The sequence below is a fragment of the Crocodylus porosus genome, unplaced genomic scaffold (assembly GCF_001723895.1).
Source record: "Crocodylus porosus isolate Cpor-Errol unplaced genomic scaffold, CroPor_comp1, whole genome shotgun sequence".
Lineage (NCBI taxonomy): Eukaryota > Metazoa > Chordata > Crocodylia > Crocodylidae > Crocodylus > Crocodylus porosus.
The window spans coordinates 13,634,577-13,659,772 of NW_017728928.1; the positions used below are offsets into that span (position 1 = coordinate 13,634,577).

Sequence of the window (25,196 nt, forward strand, 5' to 3'; positions counted from 1 at the left end):
TCTTGCAGGGGGGCTGGACCTGATGATCTCACGAGGCCCCTTCCAGCCCTAAACTGCTGTGAATCTGGTTCACAAGAACCTTTCCTGGAGCAAAAATCTGCAGGGCCAAGCAGGGATGCCTGCTTTGTTTGCAAACCCCGCTCAAAGACTGTCAACAGCCTGCAGCATGCCATCTGTAAATGGGACTCTGCTTCCTCATCAATGAGCAGTGATGTGAGGTCCAAGGGTTCATCTGAGGAGCTGCCTGCCCTGAACCATCTGTGTTGTGCTATGGGAAATGACTGACCCTGTGAGGCCCCAAGGGTTTTCTACAAGGTGTTGAAGGGGCCCAATATGGGCTCAAGGATAATTTTGACACTTTCTTAGCTGAGAGCACAATCACATTCCTCTTGTCAGCTGGCAAGTAATAGAGTGAACCCTGAGCCATGGAAGCTGGATGGGCCAAGAGACAGCATATGGAGCGGTGGGCAATGGCCACTGGCTGCTTAAGCACCATGGTGGGCATGATAAAGGAATATATTACCATCATAACACAGGGCTTGTCTGTACAGCCTCACTCCCTGCACCCTACCCCAGGTCAAAATAAGCCCCAGTCATTCCCACAGAGAAACTGGGGAGACAGAGACAGCAAATCTGGTAGAGTGCATGACTTGAGGCAGCCTAGGACCAGGCTCAGGGGCTCTGTCTTGTGAGGGCCTAAGAGCAGGGTGAAGAGTTGGGGATGCTCAGAGCTTTTCCCAACCTGTCTATTCTGGCTACCTGCCAGTCGCTCTCACACACCTGATGGATACAACTGTGTGGGGCTTGTTTTGACACTGGTGGTCTTGGGGATGGGAGGGAGGGTGTGTCTATTTGGCCACAGTGGCCTTCTACCAGAAGAGCTCACTGAACTATCCAGTGTGATTTTAGCTTCACAGACTCCTTGTGTGGTAGAAGAGTGTCCATAGCCATTATACAGGCAGGATATATGATTTATTCGAGGCTACACAGCAAGTCAGCAGCAGAATCAAAAACAGAACCCAGGAGTCCTGGCTCCTGATCCTGAACAGCAATCACTAGGCAATGTCTGTAATTACCTGAGATAAAGTCAGTCCATCCTGATGGGAGCAGCCTAACTGCAGAGGTCAAAAAAGAGGTAAATGTGGAGAGCAGATTTGGGACCATGCCTGCATGGAATTGGGTTGAACTGACCTCAGACAAATGCATTCCCTTCTCCACCACACTGAAATTGTCATCTTTAAACTGAGTGTGGGTCTGATAAGAAATAGGAACTGCAGCCACAAGGTGAAAAACAGGGACATCATAGTGGTGTTAGATGGAGCCATGGAGTTCAATGGAGGTTGGCAATGAGGGATCTACCAAAACTAATTTCCCCTTTCCAATAACTGCTACACTCAAGAAGGATTCCTTTCCCCAGGAAACCCAACTGAACACCGTTTCAGCCACTACCTGAACACATCATGCTGCCAGAAGGCCCCCCAAATGGAAACATGCAAGGACCAAAACCACCTTTGACCTGCAAAGCCATCTATCTTGGAATCCTCTCTCCCAGGGAGCATTTACATAAGATGCTAAATGAGCAGTTGACTAATTCTACTGAGCATTAGCGGGTCATGTCAAAAGTCATGCCACTGTGCTAATGCACAGTAGAATTGTCTAATGCACATTAGCATCACTAAAAAGTCATGTGCTGGTGCTACTACGCAGTAGTGCCAGTTACTGCGCATTGGGTTAGTAACTGTTATTACAGATACTAAACTTCATGTGCAGTAATTATGGCACATAAATGCACATATAGACATGCCCACCATGACTTAACTCTACCTTCTGAAGAAATCCTAGTCATAAGAACCTACTATGGCTCTCATGCCCTGGAGGGAAGAAATCAGCCCTGTGCCTGCTGTACCTACATTCAGAATGGGAAATGTCTTTGCTGCTTGCATGGTGTCTGTTTCCTGATGGTTAACAGGAGCACTGGATGCATATTCCTGGAAAGCCACCTGGAGACATAAGATTTTTGGTGCCAAAGGACAACAGCATTTAAAAAAAAATGAGACTATGACTCCAAGTCCGGAGACACTGATGTCTTCCATCAGTTTCTCTTCCATATAAATTCTCTTCCTTCAAGTTTCTCTTCCATGTGAATGTTTTATCAGGGAGAAGTAAAGTCTCCAGGCAAGGTCTGTTCTGTCCCTGGTCAGGAGCGCTGGTAGAGTTTCATGATCTTTTCATCATGGAGTTTTTTCCATACCCTTCTCTCCAGGTCAAAGTCATGGTTGGTGTAGAAGATCAAGCGTTTCCACACCTTGTCATAATAGTGATCCGAGTACTTGTTGTAGCCTTCTGTAATGTAGCCATAGGCACTCACCTGGAAAAGGCAGGAGGATGTAGTGTCACAGAGACTTTTGAACCTGAAATGGGACAGACCCTTAAGGAGTGGGAGAAACAAAGCTGGTAAAACAAAGGGGACCTTGTGTGTAGGGAGGCAAGGAGCAGACAGGGTTCCGCCTGGTGGAAAAAAGACAAATCACCTCCCACATTTCTATGTGCAGCACTGAGAATTTCCACTGTCAATTTTTCACTGCTCTTCTTAGACCCACTTCCCTGAATGTCGGTGGCATTTCAAGGCTGCACAGCCAGCAAGGGACCACTGGTTGGCACATTTTTGCTGCTCCCAGCTCACTCTCTCCCACAGCTCACCAGGCTACTGTGGTCATCTCCCCACAGCTCAAGGGCAGAGCTGTTCCCAAGTGGATGTATCTACATGAGATGCTGACTGCACAGTAGCTGAATAATACTGTGCAGTACCATGTCACAGCATGGACAGCGCTAATACACTACTGTGCAGCATTATTAGGCTGCTGCGCAGTAGCGTCACTTAAAAGACATTTGCTGGCACTACTGTGTGGTAACTTTGTTACTGCACATTTATTTAGTACTTGCTTATACAAGTACTAAATAAATGCACAGTAACCACTGTGCGATAGGATCTCATGTAGACACAACCAGCGTGCCTGTAATACAGTGCCTCATGTGGCTACTCTGGAGATTTCTGGCCCCGGTGTGTTTGCAAACAACCACTGGAGGATACTCCCACAGGGGCTCCTCTGCCACTTTTGGGGGGTTGGATCATGTGGATGAGTGAATGGGGTAGGTTTCAGAACGTGCTTGGCATGACATGCTGAGAACAGGGTGCAGACATAGCCTAAGAGAGCCTTTTCTAGGGAATCTCACATGAGCCAATGTGATTAGAAGCATTCACTTGATCACCAACTTTAATCTTCCTCTTGAATCTAGGACTTTGTTCCTCAAAGAGAAGGAACAACAAGTATCTATGCCACTTATTATTATTATCAGACCAAGTCCTGATATTCTTTCTCTGTTTGCACTGAGTAAAAACCTCCATTGTGTGCATCTCCTCACCACACTTCTGAGAGCTAGCTACGATTTCCTATCTCCATTTTACAAATAAGGAAACTGGAGCAAAAAGTAAAGCATCCGTCGTTTTTCATAGTGCTCAGAAGGAAAGCTGAGGTCCATCCCAACTCCAGGCAGCTTGTTGGGCTGACATGGTTAAAGCACAGCAGTGCCGACAGTACACAAGGGAATAATAAGCTGAGCATCCTATTCAGATACATCTGATTCCCCAGCCTAAAAGCAAAGTAGCCATTTACTGCTAGGTCAATAGGGGAGTGCCGTCTGCATGGGTTCAGAGCAAGAGCCTAAGTGACTTGCCCACAGACAGCAAGGAAGTCAGTGCGGAGCCCTTACCCGGTCACAGAGATGGAGGGCAGTCAGCAACAGGAAAGCCCCAGTGGTGGGTCTGTATATTCGCCAGTAGGGCATATTCAGAGTTTTGGATCTTAAAAATCTGCATAGAGACAAAAGGAGAAGATGAACTCTCAGCACTTAGGATGGCTCCGCCTGCCTGGCTATTTCTGTTCTTCACAAACTCTCCCTGGGGGCTACAAACATCTGGATGTCAATGCTGCCTGGATTATCCTTTCTGATAATCTGAAATGCACTGGGCTCTGTGCAATAGAAAGGCGACACATTTCAAATGGGGAAAAAGGCAGTGAAGGCCCTTTTCCTGCAATAATAAAGGTAGGAGTAAATAATGATCTAGTCTTGTGATTCAGGCAAAAAGGGGTTATAATACTTTCTGCTAAGGTATCTGTATTGGCCACTGTAACAGGCAGGATATCAGACTGGACAGACAGGTCAGCCCCAAATCTGCCATGTGGCTACAGTGGAGTTCTGTATGGGTGGGAGGAGGCCATCCACACCAATCAGGCTGCAAGGTTTTGGTTACTTCTATACTCTTCTCAGCAAGACAAAGTGGCTTGCAGTTATCCCATTTTGATCCCTCAGCTTCCTGAGGATGAAAACTGCCCTTGTACAGAGAGACAGCAAACTAGATCTATGTTCCACCAAAGTCCTGCTGAAGTACTGCCTACCCTAGGCCTTGCATGGATTTTCTGCACAGGGAAAATCCCACCCACACCCCACCCCTCCATTGTGAGTGTACAAGGGACAAAAGTGGGCAAGTCACGCTGGAATGGCTGAAATAACGGTATGGGAAATAACTAGTTAGCACAGAAGCCGCACTACTGACCTGTTTTTCATATATCTGAGGAAGTCAGGATGGATCACCAGATACTGGCCCAGATTAAAATCATCACTGAATTTGTCCCGAGGCCTGCGCCTACAGAAGGGAAGGAAAGGGAAACAGACTCCAGCTTTGCATGAACTCAAACCACTCAGAGCACATATCACTTTGTACAAATAGTCAGCCCTTTCGTAATGGTTGGTCAGAGTCAAAAGAAACAAGAGAAATATTAAATTATTCTGGAGCACATCCAAGAATAACATGAAGTCTTCATCATCTGCTTGTGTATCTTCTGACTGCAGGCATTGCCTTTTCATTCTGTGTGCGCACAGGACTTAGAATAATGTAGTTTCCATCAGTCATCAGGGCCGCTAGGGGCATGCACTCTAGGGCTGAGCAAAATTTCACCGTCTGTTTCATTCAACACTGTTTTGACCCATTTCGAGGTCAAAACAGCAAAATCAAAGCAAAACAAAGGCCATCGAAATAGCCTCAAAACAAATGAGGCTAGTTGAAACGTTTCGAAAATCAAAACATTTCGACCGTAGCACTGGGGATGGGAAATCAGTCCAGCTGGGCTGACTTTCCCACCCCGGCACAAGATCTGGCAGGGGACGGGAAGTCAGTCCAGCTGGGGTGACTTCCCACCCCAGGTGCTAGATCATGGTGGGGGCAGGAGTCAGCCCAGCTAGGTTGACTTCCCATTCCCTGCACTAGATCGCTCCGGGGTGGGGAGTCAGCTGGGCTGACTCCCTGTCCCCAGCAAAAGAGGCAGTGTTTCTGTTTTGAAGGAATGGAACAGAACAGCTGCTTCGAACCTAAATGAAATTCGAAACAGAACACTATTTCGTCAAACCATTGAAACTCAAGGTGAAATGGAACAGTGCCATTTCGCACAGCCCTAACATACACACAGCACAGCGAGCCTGTTCAGGTACTGGAACCCACAGAGCCATGTTAGCATGCCCGCCCCCAAATTACTTAATACTGGAGAGAAGCAGGATATAAGCTTGGGTGAAGTGTTGCCCTAACACAGTTATCTTGTGGGTGGTACATGCCAGGCAGACACCCTGGATGCTACCACACCACCACATAAAAACAAAATCAAAACCACTTAATAGATTATTCTTATTCTCTTTTTATATGGTGCTGTGGTAACACCTAGGTGGTCTCTGCACTTTTTGCCCAGAGCAGTCACAAAATATTTTGCAAGTTACTGTTGACAGGCAATAGTGTTCACACCCAGCACTGAAATGCAGCCACTTCCAGGATGGCACAGACCAGCCAGTCACCACAGCAGCATGCAAGGGTGCCAGAGGAGCTGACAACTGTGATTTCTCCCAGGAACAGGGAGGGGCAGAAGGTAGCCCCTCCTAGTGCCGTGATGCTGAAATAGTAGCATCTCCTCCCCTTGTGAAAAATGGCATGTGATGTGCAGTGATCACAGGGGGCTTGGCTTTGGTGAAGCTTCATGCAAAGGAAAGGGGAAGCTGCAGGAAGTTCAGCTCTTACTGTACAAAGGTGGCAACAGGTTGTGTTACCCGTATTGGTCCAGAAATCCCTTCCTGACGTCCCTGTTCAACAGGAGAGCCTTGAGCCACTCAAAATCCCTCTCGCCCTCCAGGAAGTGAATGTATCTGATGTCCTAGGAAACCCATAAAGGAAGTGTTAGTAGCTGGCATCTAAAGGAGATGGGCATTAACTATTAATAGGAAGAAGATGCCCTGCCTGCTTCACTGGGTTTCTTGGGCAGAGATCCAGAGTTTACTGTTGTTACTTAGTCCATGGACACAGGGCAGGGCACTGTCCAAATGGAGAATAGTTAAGGAGCTTGCAAATAGGTACTTGCTGGTTGCGATCCTGTTTGTTTTTCTCAGGGTGTGAGGGACTGACACAAGCCTGAGCTCCAAGGCCCCCGTAGTGATACATTCATGGAAAGACAGGCAAGTGAGGGAGGGAAAAGATATACATATGCAAAAGGATTAGATCAGAGGTTCTCAACCTTATTCATGACAGGACCTCCCCTCCCCCCAAAAACTCACCTCACATCTCTCCAGTTCCCCCTCCCATTTAGCCACATGGGTAGGGCAGGCTGGTCATGACACCCTAAGACTTCCTTCATGACCCCCAGGTTGAGAACCCCTGGAACAGGTTAGATAATGAGATTAGATTGATCTGCCAGGTAGATCCGCAGCCAGCTTCCAAACCCAGCATTGACAGCTTCCCCAGGATTTTCCCCAGGCACCCAGCCATGCCGCAGAGAATGAAGAGCACCACAATTATGTGATCTCACACCTGAACACCATCTTCTGTTTCACAACAGCCCAAAAAGCCACTCTGACCACAATCATGCACCTCTGGGATGATTCACAGCAGCTGTTTAGCAGCCTGTAACAACACGCACGCCACAGTACTTTAGGATAGGAAATGAAAACTATAATTGTTGATTGAAATTGCAGGCAGAACAGTTGCTATACAGAAGGTAATTTGGTCAGGACATTGGCTGTAAAGCCTAGTTCTTTCCAAAAAATGTACCACTGAATGTTTAATGACTGCAAATCAGTCAGAGCATCAGTCTGATGACTGCTTCCAAAGACATCCAACATCACACTGCTTTCTGCACCATACGAGATCAGGGCTGACCCAGAGGGAAGAGGGTCTCCCAATACCGTTTCTCTACAAGATGTACGTGCTCCAGGATGAATTTCTACTTAAATGGTAACTCAACCCATCTTAGCTTTAGCTAGGGACAGCTGGCAAAATCACAACACAAGACTGCTGCCAGCCTCCAGGTTGGAGTGATATAGGACAGAAGTGAATTACATTGATGCCAACAGCTGGATCCAATCATAGTTCTTACTGGATTCATGGCCTCCTCCAAAGTGAAGGGCATTACTTGACTATATGCATTACTTCATCATAGGGTCCTGAAAAGGCTAGACAAGTCTTCCTATAATCCACTTATAAACAATTCACAGAGTGGCATAGCTTAGGGCAGCACTAGGAAACATGGGACATGCCCCTGTCAGTCCTGGTGTCACCCCTGAATTAGTGCAGCAGCAGCATGGATGCAACTACCTGGGTATGATTTGATTGCTGATTATTGATGAGTGAGGCTAACCCAGGTCTTAAGACCCAGACCCAGGTGCCCAGATCTGGGCAAACTCTGCAGTGAAGACCTATCCTCTGATGCTATTGCTGACCCACACGGGTCAGGATCAGAAATCGAGACCACAGGCAAAGCAGCACCTGGGTGTATGTGCTGAAGTCATGTGCCTGACTTACTTTTCCCATTGGGATCTTCTTGAAGCCCATGCTCCCCAGTGTTACGAGAGAGACCACCAAGGAGTAGGATGTGAATCCATAGAAAGACGTTTTTGTTCCCACGTCTTTCTCATAGCCTTTGATCATCGCCCCACTCACCCTGGCTCCGAAAAGCAAACAGAAATGCAAAGTTAGCAGGTAACTGGTTTAATCCCAGGCACTCACGTGAGGTCAAGTTCACATCAGGCCTGGCAGGATAAAAAAAGAACCAGTCAAAACCTTTAGTCAAAGCTTCAGTTGAATGTGAACTATATGAGTCCCTCTCTGGACTCATCTCTAGGTTGATCTGGGAATGAACCCAGACAGACTAGGCCTTGAGGCTCAGAACCATTTCCTGCTCTTTGAGTTTGGCTTGTTTTCACTAATCATGTCTTTACTTCTGGGTCCAAGTGTGGTATTATAAGTGGCAAAGTAGCACAGCTGTAGTTGTTTGCTCTAGCTAGAATTAAGAAGTTCCAGGGAGAGCACAAGAAAGCCTGTCCTTGTGAAATTTCCAGTCTGGAACCTCAATGACAAAGATTTGTTCAAACTGACTGATACGTTATTTAGCTTTGGGCTTTTCAGGGCATTTGCAATGATCAGAAAACATATTTAAAGATGGTTCAGGGGTGTTCGTGGGGATGCTCTCTGTGGAGGTATTACTCAAACGTTGGTAGCAAGGATTGAGAAACAAATATGTCGGATCAACCGAGATCTCTAGAAGAAAGTACAAGATGGAGAAAAGAAAATAAGCGGCTGCTCTTACCGGAACACGTAATCGTGGGAGTCGATCTCCTTGCCCATTCCAGAATTGTTTAATATTCCCCCATTCCCCACCACAGCACAGCTGATGCACCTTGGTATCTGGCTACTATTGTTGGCTAGGAGGATCTGCTGGGAAGGGTTGGGTGGCAGGAGTGTTAAGACCTCCTTCACCACTGCAACACAAACAAGAGTCAACAGAGGCTTAGTGCATTTGCTGAGTGCTTTTGGGCTGGGAATAGAGTGCAGGGGAATTGTTATATGAAAGCTAACTTGTGGTCCGTCTAGTCTCTTATTCCACCTCCGAGAGTGGACATACCTGATGAGTTAGAAGAAACCCTTCTCCTACCTTGGAATACACTTCGAATTTTAGATATCTCAGAAGAAACCCTCTTACCACCTTGAAATACACTCTGTCATCTTTGTGTCCCCTTCACACTGTAGGAGAGTATTGGTTTTGTAATGTGCTTCACGGTTGTACTGTGGGAGGGACTGGAGTGGATGACTGTTAGGAATTTGGGAGTGTATGGTTGCCCATGAATTAAGGGAACTGGACTCTGTGGCCTAAGAGGCCCCTTCCAGTCCTGTATTCCTACATAACATGAAGGGAAATGTCTAATTGCCCTTCCCTGTGCTCAGCTTATGACAGGCCATGCTATGGTTATTTGAGTTTGCATGCCTATAGATGATTTTCTCTTTGGTATGAGTCAGGGGTCAGCAAACTTTTAGCAACAGAGGGCCAAATTAACACAGCTTGGTCCCAGCCCAGCCACTACCTCTACTGTTTTCCTCCCACTGCTGATTCCTATCATCACCAATCCCCCTTGCCACCACTGTCCCACCTTCACAGACTGGATAAAATCTCTCTGCCAGCTATTCCCCATTTGACTCCTGGTATAAGTAACCCTGCATTTTTGGAAACTTCCAGAGCTATTTGCCTCCCAAGTCTCTCAGCTAATATAAGCACAAAAAAGGCTTCACAATAGAAAGAGAACACCATGTTTCCCGATTCACCATTGAGTTGCTCCTTCTTTGAAGTTCCCTTGACTTCACTGGTGTGGTAACAGAGCAACAAAGATTGAATCAGGTCCCATGACTCAGGAACAACACAAAATTGGAAACTGATGTAGTGCTCAAGGCACTGACAGAAGTGGAAGAAGCCCCAACCCTGGAGAAACCATTGTTGCCCATTACAGATGTGTCCTTGCTTGAGAGCCCAATCCCTCCAGCTCTAGGGGGAGAAGGGTGAGCAGTGAGCTCTAGGGGGCACATCTGTCATCCCCAGTTCCCTCCAACAACCCCCAAAAGGACTCACATGAGTAATTCAGCTCCATAAAACCAAACGGAGGTGCAAAATGCTCCAGGCGCTCCCACTCGCTGTCACTGAAGCGCACCCTGTCAATGAAGAGTGTGATGTTGGGCAGGAAAAGGTTCTTCAGCCAGTCAGACTTGGCAGCTTGGGCCTTCACTGAAGTGGGGCAGCTCTGGTAGAAGAAGAGGGTTGTATTGACACGAAGTGTTGGACAAGGCAGGCACCATTGCACATACCCAGCACCTTCTTGTTTCATCATAACCCTTCCTGTTTCCTCAGGATCCCTCCCTGAAATAAATCCAGATGCCTCTTGATGCCAGTTATACCCCATTTAACCTTGGCCCAGACTTTACTGGAGCTTGGTTCCTTCCCACCTGAATGTACGCATGCACGGTTTCTTCACAGGTTTCATAGATGCCAGGGTTGGAAGGGACCTCAACAGATCATCAAGTCCGACCCCCTGTCCTGGGCAGGAAAGAGCGTTGGGGTCAGATGACCCCAGCCAGATGCCTATCCAGCCTTCTCTTAAAGACCCCCAAGGTAGGGGAGAGCACCACCTCCCTTGGAAGCCCATTCCAAATTTTAGCCACCCTTACCATAAAGTTTTTCTTGATATCTAGCCTAAAACATGTTTGCCACCGTTGGTTACTGAATGTGAGGGCATGAGGCAAATTATGGCAAGACACTGTTTGACTAAACATTTAAAAACAGCTTCTCATTCATTCAGTAGAAATGAATATGTAAATTGAATATGTAAAAATTACATCCTGATTTGTAAATATTTTAGCATATAAATGGAGATCTGTAGCATGGTATTAGTCATTCCTAAATATTCAGATAAACAGCCTGTACCTATGAAAAGGCTTGTGACCCACAGGAATTAAATGCATTCTAGTGAACGTATTATTCATTATTTGCTACTTGTTATTTTAATGTGTAAGATAATTCAGACAGAGAGAAGAAACTATACTATGCAACTCAGATGAGTTCACATACAACGTTAATAAAGAATAACCAGTGGATGAGCTGATGATAGCCCATAGGGCATAGGCTGCGAATGAATGGTTCACATTTTCAGTGAATGCTCATAAAAATATTGAATCTACTTGAATAATACCCACCCCGTAAATATTTAATTAACTAACAAGGAAGCTAAATGGCCATTGACTGTTAGTCTAATCAAACCTGATTCAGCCATATCAGTCTAATTGATGTTATTAGGGTACGGTTCTCCTCCTGTCTTTTGTGACTCACATCTGACCAATCCTGAGGAAAACTATGGAAAACCATATCTAGTAGATAGAATTATTTGCTACGGAATCAGTCAGGATTGCAAGACTCACAGAAGATAACTCAAAGAAGTTCAAGATTTGCATAGCAAATATGAATTTAATAACCATATCAAACTATATTACAGAAGATTGCTATATCAACAGCATATACCAGGCTAGCTAAAGTGAATGAGTGCACTGGCAAACTCTAAGGAGCTGAGGGTTATCATCTATTTAAATGTGATATCTTGCTTTCTACGTGCAGTTCTTTTCTACTTCTATGCCCTCTCCCTCTGCCAAGTCCAGGGCTCATTCTCAGAGTCGCTGCAGACTGTTATCCAGGACATGCACACACAGTGCTCTCTGAAGAGCACTCTGCTTTTGTTGTCTTCCTTAATCTAAAATCAAGGTTACTGCCTGAACCATTCTGCCTGAAAGTACATGGTTGTTCTTTGTATTTGGAAATATACCAAGGAGATTCACCTAAAAGAAATGCTGACATCGGGCCAAAGATAGAAATGGTAACGGGAGAGACAAGCGTCAGTCTTGTAAGATGGGTATGAGTTAGGTTTTCAAGTGCTGAAAGCAGGCAGTGTAATTTCAGAGGGACCTTGCCTGAATGTGGCAGTGAATCAGCTGGGAGTGGGGGGTTAAGCTCTGACTTGCACAGGTCTTGAACCAAGGCCCAGTGAAGTCTTTTGCTGGTTTCAAATCACTTTGGGTCAGACCCACACTCAGGGATTCCAGCAAAATATAAATATGAGCCCCTCTGCCAGTGCGAATACTAACATATCTGTAAATGCAAACATAATCAGAAAAGGAATTACAGTTGCCATACATCTCAGAGTAATGATCTTAACTGTAACTTTTGACTTAACGCCTCCCATGTACATGCAGAGAAGCTGCCTGCTGCTAGCTGTCATAACACTATAACACAGCTCTGTGAGAGTGCTGTGAAAAAGTGTCACATCTGTACAAATCTTTAGAGTATTGCACTGAGTGGTGGGTGGCAAATTCTCTGCATACACATGCTCCCAGGCTGTGAATTGGCAGCTGCAATTAGTGGCAGGTGTGAGTTGTCAGACTAACACCATATGAGGCCAAGCCAGTGGCATTTGCTCTTGCCATTAGGAAAGTACTTTGTAGTCCTGTGATGCAGCAGCTGATCAGACTTACTAAACATGTTTGCTGGAGGCTGCTTCAAATAAAGGCACTGTGGCCTTATGCCCCCTGGAACTGCATTACTGGAACCCTTTCCTGGCACAGCTGAAAGCCTTTGTGCATCAGACCTCAATGTGCTGCTCTGTTTGTGCCCCAGCCACATTTCCTTTCCTTGAAGCCACACTCCCTCACCTCTTACCTCCTGGTGCAAGTCCATTTATGCCTGTTCTCGCTGTTCTCCCTGAATTTCTACCCCACACCAAACCCCAACAGCCCCAGGCACCATCTTGCTGCATCTTGGCAGTTCTGAATTTAGCCCAGGTTAAACATCACAGGGAAAAGTGCACCTCCAATCTGCACCCACACCTGTCTGGGTGGACAATGAGCAGGAACTGAGTTCATCAATGGCTGTGCAAGCCTGTAGCTTCGGTGTTATCCTGCGGCTGGGCTGGCCTGGAAAGCAAACTAAGCATGTGACTGCTTGTGCCCCGGGCTTATGAAGGAACTCAGGGTGGAAACAGGTATCATCTTTGTGCTACCATAGAAACGTTTATGCTGGCACAAAGTGAAGGCAAACAGATGCCACGTTGTCTGTCACACCACAGGTGCTCAAATTTGTGACTGCTGCAGAAGGTAGTATTAAATTGGGCTGCTTTGTTTCAGCTCCTGTCTCTTTATTTACTGTAGAAGAGCTCAGGCAGTGTGAAGCACCAGGTCTCCAGCCTTTCTCGGGGCAGGGCCTCCATGGGCTGGAGGGGTGGGATTGGCCCCCTCAAGCTTTGGGAGCCCCTGCCTCACTCTCCCACTTGCCCAGATGCAGCCCTCCAGAGACTTCAGGGCTTTGGGATGTGTGTCTGCAAGTTGGGGTTTCTGCACAGGAGGGAAAGTGGAGGAGGGACCCCTGTGCAAGTCCCCCTCTCTGCACTTGCAAAGGGATTTTCTCCCATGTGCCTGCAAATGTGGAGGTGAGGACCAGGGTGTTCCCCTGCTTGCAAATGCACCACAAGTCAGGGCATGTCTATAGATGTCCCTGGAGCACAATCAGCTGGGCTGTAACATATCTCGGCACAGGTGACCACACTCCACAGACACCAGTTTCCAGCCTCAGAGGCCTTCTCTCCTTTTATGATGAGGCTTTGTATTGAAGCATCTCAGGGCACCTATACATGTGTTCCTACCCACTCTAATTAGAACATATTAGAACAGACCCAATTAATTGAGTCTGCTGGAGTGTTCTGATTAGAACGCTCCAGCACGTAGGCGCTGTCTTGGTTTTTTGCTGGTGGGTGCTTACAGACATTAAAAAAAAAACAAACCCCAAAAGAAATGGCACTTTACTTTTAACGGCGCATTCCTATGCCGAGCCCCCACACATGCCCAGAAGAGGCAGGGCATTACTTCTATCCAGCTCTGCAGCATCTGTAAAGATCAGGTGCTTTAGTGGGGGGGCGGGGAGGGGGGGGTTGGCATTTTTATCTAATAACTGACTGAATCAGCTTTAGCTAAAAGCACCAAAAAGCGCCACTGAAGCACCCAATCTTTACAGAAACTGCAGAGCCAGGTTGAAGTAATGCACCACTTCTTGTGATAAAGCACTTTTTTTTGTTTTTTTAACATCTGCACAAGGGGTTCCATGGGTGCTGAGGACCTGCAATATTTTTTTGGTGGGTGCTTGAGCCCCAGAGCACCAACGGAGTTGGCACTGTGCTGCAGTGTCTTGTGTATTCAGGGTCCCACGTTTCAAAATGGTGGCAGGGCGCTTTAACTAAAGCTCATCGAATGAACTTTAGTTAAAGCACCCCTGCTCCCATTTTGAAACATGGAATGCTGAATACGCAAGACACTGAGGTGCTTTAATTAGAGTGGCTCCCAAGAGCTGCTCTAATTAAAATGCCCTCCCCCTCCCACCCTAGAACACATGTATAGCCACCCTCAGAGCTGCACTTATGAGGCAGGACACCATTGTGCTAAGTGCTGTATATACACACAGAACCAAAAAATGATTCCTCCATCCTAAAGATCTTACAATCTCCCTCTCTAAATGTGGTATTAGAAAGGGAAGACGTGACATCCTATCTCCAACACTGGGACTCACCTCCACCTGGAGGCAGGCAATTTCTACCCTAATTCCCCTTTTGCAGTAAATTGAGTCCTTGCTCTTAGTTGGCTTTCATGCACCTGCACTTTAGCAGACCCAGTCAGGCCCAAATGCCTGTGAGGCTGCACTGTGGTCAGTTCAGCGGAGCCAACAATGACTGGTGGTAGGAAACTGCCAAAAGACATCGCTGCATGGAATCAGCTTTAACCACCAAAGTCTGCATGCAGCTCCAAATCCCTGAAGCTTGAAAGCTTAGTCAAAGCTCATTGCAGCACAAAAGAGAGTGTGCATTTCTGACACTGTGGCATTGATTGAAAGGATTAATTCAACTGTGCAAAATGCTTTCCAAGAGTGCCTGGAAAATGGAGCCTTAATGTCTTACAGGATAGCTGCCGAAGCCCCTCTTGGAATTGTACTCAAAGGCACCTTTCAAATAACCAGTCAAATCATTATAACGCATTCTTGACTGTGAATGGTACAAACATATGGCTAGGCTTTAAAAAGCTCTTGAGAAAGCACAGACATACCAGGCAGGCTTCAGAGCTACCCTGAGGTGGATCAATAAACCACAGTGTGCATGTGTATAATCCACTACTTCATGTTTATTATACATCTCTCCATGTGCCCCATTCACCAAACAGAAACTGGACTGGGAGGCTGCCCAGACAGTTCTGTGTGTCTTGAATTTTTCATCCTGAGGATAATAGGCATGCACACACTGACAGCCCCAAAGAGCTTACAATCTAATTAGAGGAGCCGGACAAAGGAGTGGGAGAAAGGAAGGGGCAGTAGCCTCATTTTACAGATCTGAGAAGCCAAATGACCTGCCCAAACTCACAAAGAGAGTTAGAGGTAGAATCTAAATTTCCTGAAGCTCAGCCCTGCCTCTTCCTTCAACTGCAACAAGATCAGCCTCCCTGAGCAAGGCAAATATTAAACCATGTTAAACTGGAGTGCTGAAGCCTGACTTCAAGGGGTGGCGAGAACTCACTTATTTCAGCTGAATCAGTAAAATACTGAGAAACTCTTCCACTGAGGTCAGAGTGTGGCCCACTGTGTATGGCAGGCATTGGGGCAGCTCCTTTCTCACAGACTCCAGGAACAAGTTTCACATGCTCTGCTCATAAGCAAGTTTCCTGAAGAGTTTTGAAAGCTGTAGACAAAGGTGAATGATCTGGTAGCCCCAGATATTTGTCTTTAAGGCACTATATCAAAGCAACAGAGACACAGGACAGATGAAAGGCAAAGTCACCTCTCTTATGAGTCCAGCATTACAGTGCACAAAAGTTCAGTGCACATCAACCAGTTTCAAAATGGCCAAAACTAGTTTAAGATAAACCTGGTTGAATGTAGTATCAGACTTAACTGATTAACGTCAAACCGGTTTATGGAACTTCTGTCTCAGACCCCTTCCTGGTTCAAGTTAAATCATAGTCCCCCGGCATCCCAGCATGCTTTGCAGCCCTGGGCTGGGCTGTCTGCTCCAGAGAGCAGGACTGCTGTCTGGTGGCCACCCCCACCCCTACCGCCACCTCTGCCATTCACCCCTGGCCAGACAGACCCCAGCTGGGGTCCCTTGGAGGGAGAATAAACCACCTCCCTGCCCCATGAATGGCATATGCCCTCAGTGGCTGGGGGGGCACGGCTTCGCTGGTGGTGGTGGGAGTGTGGCGGCGGTTGAAACGCGGCAGCGGTACACTGGGAGCTCCCGCAGATGCCGCCAGCACTGTTGGCAGCAGGGGGTTGGCAAGCATCAACCAGAGGTCGGCGACCACCCACAGGCGCTGCCAGCAGCAGTGGCAGTGGCCAGCGGCAATCGTGGCCCTCCTGCAGACACCGCCAGCAGTGGCAGTGGTGGGGTGGTCAGCAGCGACTTCCCACAGGCACCGCTGACAGTGTCAGTGGCACCTTTTTGCAGGGGGCACACAGCCACACTCTATGGATGAACGTGCACCTGCATGCACCCCCTACACGTCACCCCTGCCCTGCCCCCTTCACCTCAGGGGGCCATGCCAGGCCAGAGTCTGACCTGGGGGCTGGCCACACTCCTTCCCCCCCAAAAAGCCTGTCAAGGGCTGCTTCCCCTCCTCCCCGCCTCTAGGTATACCCTGGCTGGGGTCTCTCCGGCCAGGGTGGGGGCTTAAACCTCTCCCAAATCATACTTAGGCCTGCTGGGGCCTGCCCGCCCCCCAAGCTCAGCTTCTCTCCAGCCTAGCCACTGCAGAAGGGAAGGGAGGGTTCACTCTAGTGCCCTCCAGCTTCTGGCTTTGTCCACTTGCAGGCATGTGCCTGCATTTCCGGAATCAAAAGTGAATGTCTATTCACTTGCTTGCTGGTTCGATCTATGCAGGTTAGACTAACCTGCAAAGATTGAATCAATTCAGGCTTGGGCTTTTTGAATTCCTGTACTTAGCCACAGTGGCTAAATCTGATGCAGGTTCGCCCTAGGAGAGCTGGTCTAGCCTATGCTGTCAGGGTTCATGCTCCCAGTCCCAAGATTCAGCCTCTAAACATGATGATGCATTGACAAAGCCTAAATTTCCTATGTTCCAGTGCTTAGATCAATGATTCTCAACCAGAGTGCTGCAGCACCTTGGGGTGCCACGGGGTGCTGCACAATAGAGCACAGTTAGGTGTGCAAACACTAACACATGATTCACAAGATAAACCCAGAAATTTCAAATAGGAATCCAGAGTGTCAAAAGCATTCTGACCTGCTGTGGTCTTTCTGAGTTCTGTGTAACAGAAGAATTACTCTATTACTTTTCTGTAATCAAAAAATGTGTAAAATCTAAGAGCTAGCATTTTCCAAGCGAGGGCTTGAATCTAATGTGGCTGAGAATCACTGCCTTAGATTGGCAGACTTGTCATTATCCTCCCCACTAGAGGAACCTGGTGTTTACAGACACAACCTGGACAAGGGCACACTTCACTTTATTTGCTTTTTACTACGGGCAGTAAAAAGAAAACAATGTGGGATGCCTGAGTGTGTAATGTTTAACTTGGAACATAGCTTGTGGTTCTTGAGTAACGGAGTAATTTCCTCTTCCTAAGCCCTGAACTTGTTGTATCTCATAAATGAATCCAGGGCCATAGTGAGCTAATATACAGGTGGGATGTTTCCAGGGAAAAGACCAACAATATGAGATGTGGAGCAGATGGTGAGTTAGAAGGCAGCAGTTTCTCTTTGAGTCACTCTTTGAACCCATGCAGAATTGTGGGATCAAAGAGCAAATTTGGGATGAGATTGAAATGTGGTGTCCAGATATATGTTCATTATTAATCCTGTCCTGCTTTTTGTAAGACTCTAGAGGTGTTTCTCCCCAGGGTCCTGGCCAAAATCCAACTTGAGGAATTATCTTTTGTAGACTGAAATTCCCTGTGTAATTGTAGCTGAGTAAAATGATGCTCGCTTCCTGGTCTAAACTGCTGTATATTGGTTTCCTTAACTCAACTCTGCAAAATGCTCTTCAGGGACATTTGTTTTGGGCTGTTCTGCAAGCCTCTGCTCTCCCTCTCCAAAGGTGGATGTATTGGTTCAGAGGGCAAAATGACTGCAATGCGGGCACAGTTAATGTATTTGTCTTGGTGCAGGTCATTACACTATCATCACACCATCTCCAGAAAAATGTTTGCATCCAGATGTTTGTAGCTTGAGAAAAGCAAAGCCCCCTGGAGCCATGTTCAAACTGAACAGCAGTATCCTGTCCTTAAGTTACGATGACCTAACAGACTCCTTACTCTGTCTATAGGAAGGTGCCAAATTGGTGACACTGATCATCCAAAATTGCAGGGCTTATATATTTCATCTAGGAGTCCTGTGTATTCCCCAGCTGTGGTTCTCTCCCTAAGCACACTTTGCTATCTCTCTCCATGCCGGAGCACGGAAATCCGGGTGCATATTTTTTCCCAAAGGCCAAGTGCATTTGGCAGTAACTCAATTCACGCTGACGTGCAAACTTAACTGTCTCATAAGAGCAATTTACTCCCCCAGCAAAGGGATTAGAAATGAGTTTGCATAGCTTTTGGGGCAATGTTTCTCTTCGTAACTCAGTAAAGTATTTGCTACGTGACTTAGTCACACTGAGCAGTTATTATCACTCCACATCCTGGTAGAATGCTATAGAGCAGGAGTGGGCAAAATGTGGCCCACAAGGCCATTCTATCCAGCCTGTGGGCCTCCCCCCAAAAAAAATTTTTGAAAATTAATATTTATCTGCCCCTGGCTGCCTGTCATGCAGCCCTCATTGACTTGCCAAAACTCAGTAAGCGGCCCTCTGCCCGAAATAATTGCCCACCCCTGCTATAGAGGCAAGAGGGGTATAGGTTGTAGCCATGTTGGGCTAAGGACATAGACCAGGTTCTTTGGGTGAATCAGATATCTTTTATTAGACCAACTTAAATTGTTGGAGAAAATTGTTGCTTAAAATTTTTTCCCCCAACAATTTAAGTTGGTCTAATAAAAGATATCAGATTCACCTGAAGAACCATATCTGCTATACAGGCAAGAGTGATGACAAGCCATTATTTACCTTAAAACCAAAAGGTAAATATTGATGTAATAAAACCTAGTCCAAGATCCTTTCTCAGTTCACTTTATTAGCCTTGCTCCCCAGAAGTGCAGAGGGCAAGTCACACCAGGCAACATGTATAAAAGCAGGCCAGGACTCTGAGGACTCCAAGCAGGCTTAAACAACACGGGGCTTGCAATGCTGGTAGCTGCTTGAAGGCCATCCACATGAACAATGGACACCACTGCCACCAAAACCATAGCAGAAAGGATGGGGAAGTACAAATATCTCAGTACAGCAAAAGGCCAAATAACTTGCCTAAGGCCACAGCACCAGAATTCAGGAGTTGCTGGCTCTTGGTCATATGCCTGGACCACTGTTACTATCAGAGTAGTGCCTAGAAACCTGAAAGCCACTTTGCCCAAGAGCTTGGCAGACTAAACAGCAAAGGGTTGGGAAGAGAAACAAAAGGGAAGTAACTCACTCAGGGTCACACAGATCAGAGGCAAAGCCAGGAATAGGAACACGTTAGCTGGGTCCCAGTCCAGTCCTCTAGGCAATACCTCCTTAACCATCCCTTCGAGCTGTCAGTCGTCTATCTGACCTGTCCTTATGAACTTCTTCTGCCCGGCCTTCTACAACCTCCTCACCTCACCCATTCAAGGACTTGCCTCTCCCCACCCTACCCCAATCTTCTGTGTTTTTCATTTCTCCTTCCTAAATGTAAATATTTTGCATTTGGTTTTGGTTTTTTGGCACTGGATCATGGAGATTTCTGACCGTATTTATCAAGAATGAAAGTATGGGTCAGTCACAAGTTTTCTAAGCATGTTCTCCCAATCATTACTAAGCATACGGGATACAACTGGGCTCAAGACTGAACTGTCGGACCCCACTTGAAATGACCTCTCACCATGCTAGTAAGCCGCTGCCGTCTATTGTCAGACTGAGGTTTTCCAACTGGTTCTGCACCCTGTCATGGTGATTTTATCTAGATCACATTTCTCTAATTTGCTAATGAGAAGCTATGGAGGATAGCATCAAAAGCCTTGTTAAATGTTTGCTAGAATCAAACACCAAACAGGTTTCAGCAGGATTTGCTCCCCTTTTGTGTTTGCTTTCTGCATGAATTCTAACAAAGAGATTTCCAGCAGGAACATTCACAGAAACTGCCACTTTTAGAGAAGAGCAGGCGAAAACAAATTCTGAACTCCCGCTGACAATAGAAACATGATTCTAATAAGCGGCATGGTACAAACTACACTATGGAGTGTCGTCAACTCTGACAACCTTTTGGAGAATCTTGCTAGATAGATGTGCTGCTTTTCTTAAAGCTCCTGCTCCTGAAGTCACGTGCAACTCTGCTTTCATTTTCAATAAAAGTAACTTTCTAGTCCTCATGGCTTTGAAAATAAGAAACAAGGCTCAAAAAAAAGCTAGCAAACAAATGAAAAATAAGACAAAATGCTCTTTAAAAATCATATGATCTTTAAAAGTCTCCTCATTTCAAGACCATGGCTGCTTACAGACGTGAAAAAAAACCCAACCTAGTGCTTTACTTTAATCTTGGTGCACCCTTGTGCCAAGCACCACTCATCCCAGAAGAGGCACTGCATTAGTTTGACACAGCTTGCCCAACATCAGTATAGACTGGGCATTTCAGTGGGGTTTTTTGGTGCTTTTATCTAATAGCTGATTCAGTGAATTTTAGATAAAAGTGCCAAAACCCCCTGCTGAAGTACACTAATCTATACAGACGCTGGGGAGCTGGGTTGGACTAATGCGCTTCCTCTTCTGGTAAAGCACTGTTTTTGTGTTATTTTTCACGTCTATAATCAATCTTCCTTACGATTTTTTGAAAGGTTAGGGTGTATACTATTGATCTCAGGACCCAAGTCTCCCATTAGAACTATCCACTCAAGGTGCAGAAATAAAAATAGCATTGGAAGAAATTTCCCAAAACCTCCACCCCTCAGAAAATGTTACTGTCTTGTTTACTTGGGCAAATTTTATGGGTGTGCAGGTATAAGTGATATCAATTTAATTCACACCTGAGTGTTGCAGAGCACCTATAAAGAGGCATGGGTGCTGATTGCTGGGGCAACTGCTGTTGGTCAGCTGACCGGAAGGGGGCAGGGCCTGATATATATATAAACCCATGCAGAGGCCAGGGAGGCAGCTCCCTACCAGCAGCCATAGGGGTGGGAACTCTGCCAGAGTAACGAGAAGGAAGAGGCCAGGATACTCGGGCACTTGGGATGGGTGAGAGAGGGAGAAACCCTTTCACAGACTTGAATATGGTTATAGCCAGATGGTTTGAATTTATGTTGTAGCCAAGAGGCTTGAGTTTCTGTTTACTGTTTAGACCGGAGGACCGGGCGAGGCTATTAGGGGTTGGAGGAGGCCTCATAGGGGCTCCACGGTAGCGTGGGGACCCCGGCGTCAGAGAGGGCGCAGCACTCAGGGGTGCACAGACCCTGGCAACAGAGAGGGTGCAACACGATAAGCGCCCCAGAGCAAAGGGGGCGACGGGGACCCCAAAGCAAAGGGGGCATCGATTCCAGAGTGCCTGTTAGGGTGCAAGGTCGCGAGACAAGCCAGAGTGCCTGTGGGCCGCGGAGAGAGAAACAGACCAAACAACGTCTGGTACATCAGCAAGGCTTGGGGTGTGGTAAAGGGGCGGTTGGAGCCACGCATAGCCCACAAGGCTGGGGTACACAGAGTCACAGGGGCCAGGAAACATCAGAGCACCGTGTCCAAAGGGACAAAAGGCAGCCTCCCTTATAAATACATAACATCAAAGACATGGCGGGTGAGTACGAGGGTGTTTAACATGAACGTGGCAGGATAGGGGGCGCTAGGGGAGATCACGGCCACCCCTAGGACCCTGCGCCGTGACACTGAGCTTTCGCTAATGTAACACTAATGTAACACTTCCACATAGACAAGGCCTAACTTGATAGCCCGACAAATAGAAAACAAAGCATATCTGTGTAATAAAATATGTGCTATGATCATTTGCTTATCTCTAATTGTGGTTCAAAAATATAGTAGCGTGGCCCTCATTACCTAGATCATACACTTGTAATATGTTGGGAAGAGCAGACCTTTAAATCCATAGCAAGCCACACTGCATTATGGGAGCAGTACCCTAGATCTGGGGCAGCAGTGTTTAGTCTTTCTAAGATACTTTTACAGATCATTTAATAACAACTTGTTATATGCGGGAGGAAGTTTTGACCTCCTGCTTGCAAATAGCTATGCCTCTCTCAATTGCTCAACAGCGCCAAAGCATTTTATTTAGCTAGGCTGAAAATGATGGTTTAATTATACTAGGAAGTTTTATTGACCCAGCCTGTTTATAAGTCACAATCATAGCAATCACAAGCCTTGCTTTTATCCAGCATTTTTCTGTTGGACACACCCACACCTTGTGGAACTACAAAGCATGTTGCTAAAAGAGGATCTGCAGAGCACACAGACACATAATAGATTATTATCCAAAAACTATCTTCTTTCCTGTCATTTTCCTGTGTCTATAATGTAAGTAATAATCAGCACACACCCGAGAGGACTTGTCCACACCACAGTGGTCACAGATCTCTGCAAGGATGGTCCTGAGCATGCCCCATCCAACTTATGCCCACAGGCACACTCCAAGCCTTCAAGTATACCAGTGAGGTTAGTCCAGGCTTGTTCTTCTGGTCTCCTCTCAAGACATCTGTCTCCAGCATGCCTGTGAGTAGCCAGTGGAGATGAGCTGAGGTGAGCCTCATGAGTGAACTTCCCAGTGAGCCTCATGGGTGAACTTCCCAGTTTGGGGGGTGTCAGCCAGCATGGTGAAACAGGGCATTCTTGGGCTTGTCACCATCAGGACCCCCACCATTGCAGTATAGGCAAGTCCATGATACCCAGTCACTGGCCTCCTTTGACTATTCTCACTGGCAGTGCACTGAACTTGGCCATGATTCATGAGCAAAGGCTGAAGGAATTGGGTTTCTTTAGTCTAGAAATCAGAGAACTGAGATCTATGTAAGGCCAACACTGCAGGAACCAACTGTTCTCCAACAGTGCTGGGGGAAGAACAAGAAGATTCTGCTTAGTTTGCCACAGAGAAGATGGAGATTGGATATAAAGGACACTCTTTAACCGCATGAGCATTGAAACACTGAGACATGCTACAGAGGCATGTTGTAGAATCGTGTTCATTGGAGATTGTTAAAAATAGGATGGACAAGCATCTGTTGGGGATAGTCTAAGTATCACTGACTACCACAAAGCACAGGCTTGGACTAGATCAGTAGTTCTCAAGCTTTTTAAATCCGAGGTGCCCCTGGATAAATTCAAGGCACCCTAGATAGATTTGAGGCACCTGTCAAAAATGTCTGCTCTTAGTTTTGACTCTTCTTTTGACTACAGAAAAATGATAGAGCAGTTTTTCTGTTGCAGAGAACTCAGAAAGACCATAACTCTGGATTTCTATTTGAAATCTCTGGGTTTATCTTGTGAATCCTGTTTGTAAACCCCACAGTGCTAACACTGTGTGACACCCCATGGCACATCTGAAAGGATCTTAAGGCACCCCAGGATACCGTGGCACCCTGGTTGAGAATCACTGAACTAGATGATTGACCAAAGTCCATTCCAGAATTGACAGAGGAAGAGGTGTGAAGGGAACCCCCTCATATTTCACCAGCTGGGAATAAATGACTTTGTGAGTTGGCAGGAAGTGGGAAGCTAGAAGAGCTGTCAAGAAGTAGTCAGAAAGGCTTTTGACACAGACATCCCCTACTTAGGAAAGTTTTTTAGGATACCCTAAGGTCTGAACTGAAACCAATATAAATCTAACCCCCCATGTGCACTTTTATTCTGGCATACAACATCTGTTCGTCAGGGGGTTTGCGAAGAATTTGCTTCCTATATAGATGTGAGTAAGGAATAGATGGAAAAGCAGAAGTTAGTTAAAAGTCCTAATGGTGCCAGATCAGACATGGAGAGAGCACCAGGAAACCTTTATATTTTGCCAATTCCTCAGTAGTTTGGTATGTTGACTCATGGGTTTTTTGTGCTGCCTCAGGGGAAACCTCCCCATGGTATTTCCAGGAACTGTAAGGCAGGGACAAGACCAAGTGTGCTTCATCTAGCCTTGATAATGGCTATCTAGGAAAAGCCTAATTGCAAATGCAGTCAGCCCTGGAGCTAACTCAGTCACTTATTTCTTCTAAGAATGCAAATGCTCCCTTTCAAATCCAGATTCAGACCAGGCAAAGAGATCTAGCCCACCATTCCCTTGTGAATTCGGCTCTGAACTTAAAGTAGAGCTGCCAATAGCTTTAAGCTATTTAACTGGGACAAATGGGAGGCGAAAGCAGTAATCCATCTGCAAAACTTTGGAGGTGGGGATAGAAGAGGGAGGAAGAATAAACTTTTCACTGAAAATAACATTTGTTCCTCCTAAATGGACACAGTTTTCTTCTATGTCAAAGCCTTTTCCCAAGGTTGTGCTGGCAAAGATTTGTGAAAACCTACTCTTGCCCGTCTTCATCATTGGCTATATATACCATTACACTGATTTTAAACAAAGGCTTGTTGTAGAGGCCTCCGTGTCTGTAGGTATGCAGGGGCGCAAAGTGAAAGCAAATTTTGGCTCCAAGAAATAATATTTTCTCCACAAACCCCAGTTCCTCCACCATTTTGAACCCTCCAAGTTGCTGTACTGGCTGCCTTTCAGGGGAAAGACTAATTAGCTATGTGACTTATGAGACCAAAATGTGAAGGCCAACTATGAGGTGTAATTACAAGACAGAGCTTACCGATGGTGGAGACGAACTGTCCAGGACATACTGGTCCTCAAAATCCCACTTGGGCTCAGACTTGAAATCAGCAGCCTTCAGCCTTTTCTTTTCTGTCGCTGCAGGGACCTGACTCTTGACCCGCTGGCCTGCGGGAACGGCTGGCTTCTGCACTGCAGAGTTGGGGTGACCCTGGCCATGTGTCACAGGTCTCACAGCACCAGGCTTAGCTGACATGGGGGCCACTTCCATTTTTGCCTGGTTTTGGGCTATGCTCTTTTCATTGGCTGGCTTGTCATTGGGTGCTGCTGGTACACCGTTATCCTTGGCTGGCTCGTTATTGGGCACTGCTGGTACACCATTATCCTTGGCTGGCT

The 25,196-nt window shown here is 46.5% G+C and overlaps 1 protein-coding gene across 1 annotated transcript in view; it reads right to left on the minus strand.

Annotated features, from left to right (window-relative positions):
• Positions 1-2,129: 2,129 nt before the first annotated feature.
• ST6GALNAC1 (ST6 N-acetylgalactosaminide alpha-2,6-sialyltransferase 1) overlaps positions 2,130-25,196 on the minus strand; it is a 33,340-nt gene continuing 10,273 nt past the window's right edge. Inside the window, exons 3-10 of the mRNA XM_019542819.1 lie at positions 24,841-25,194; positions 9,990-10,158; positions 8,679-8,850; positions 7,895-8,033; positions 6,151-6,254; positions 4,616-4,705; positions 3,772-3,871; positions 2,130-2,368 (exon numbers count right to left, since the gene is read on the minus strand). Of these exons, the coding sequence (XP_019398364.1) occupies positions 2,198-2,368; positions 3,772-3,871; positions 4,616-4,705; positions 6,151-6,254; positions 7,895-8,033; positions 8,679-8,850; positions 9,990-10,158; positions 24,841-25,194 (1,299 nt within the window). The 3' untranslated portion in view covers positions 2,130-2,197. The remainder of the gene's footprint in view (positions 2,369-3,771; positions 3,872-4,615; positions 4,706-6,150; positions 6,255-7,894; positions 8,034-8,678; positions 8,851-9,989; positions 10,159-24,840; positions 25,195-25,196) is intronic.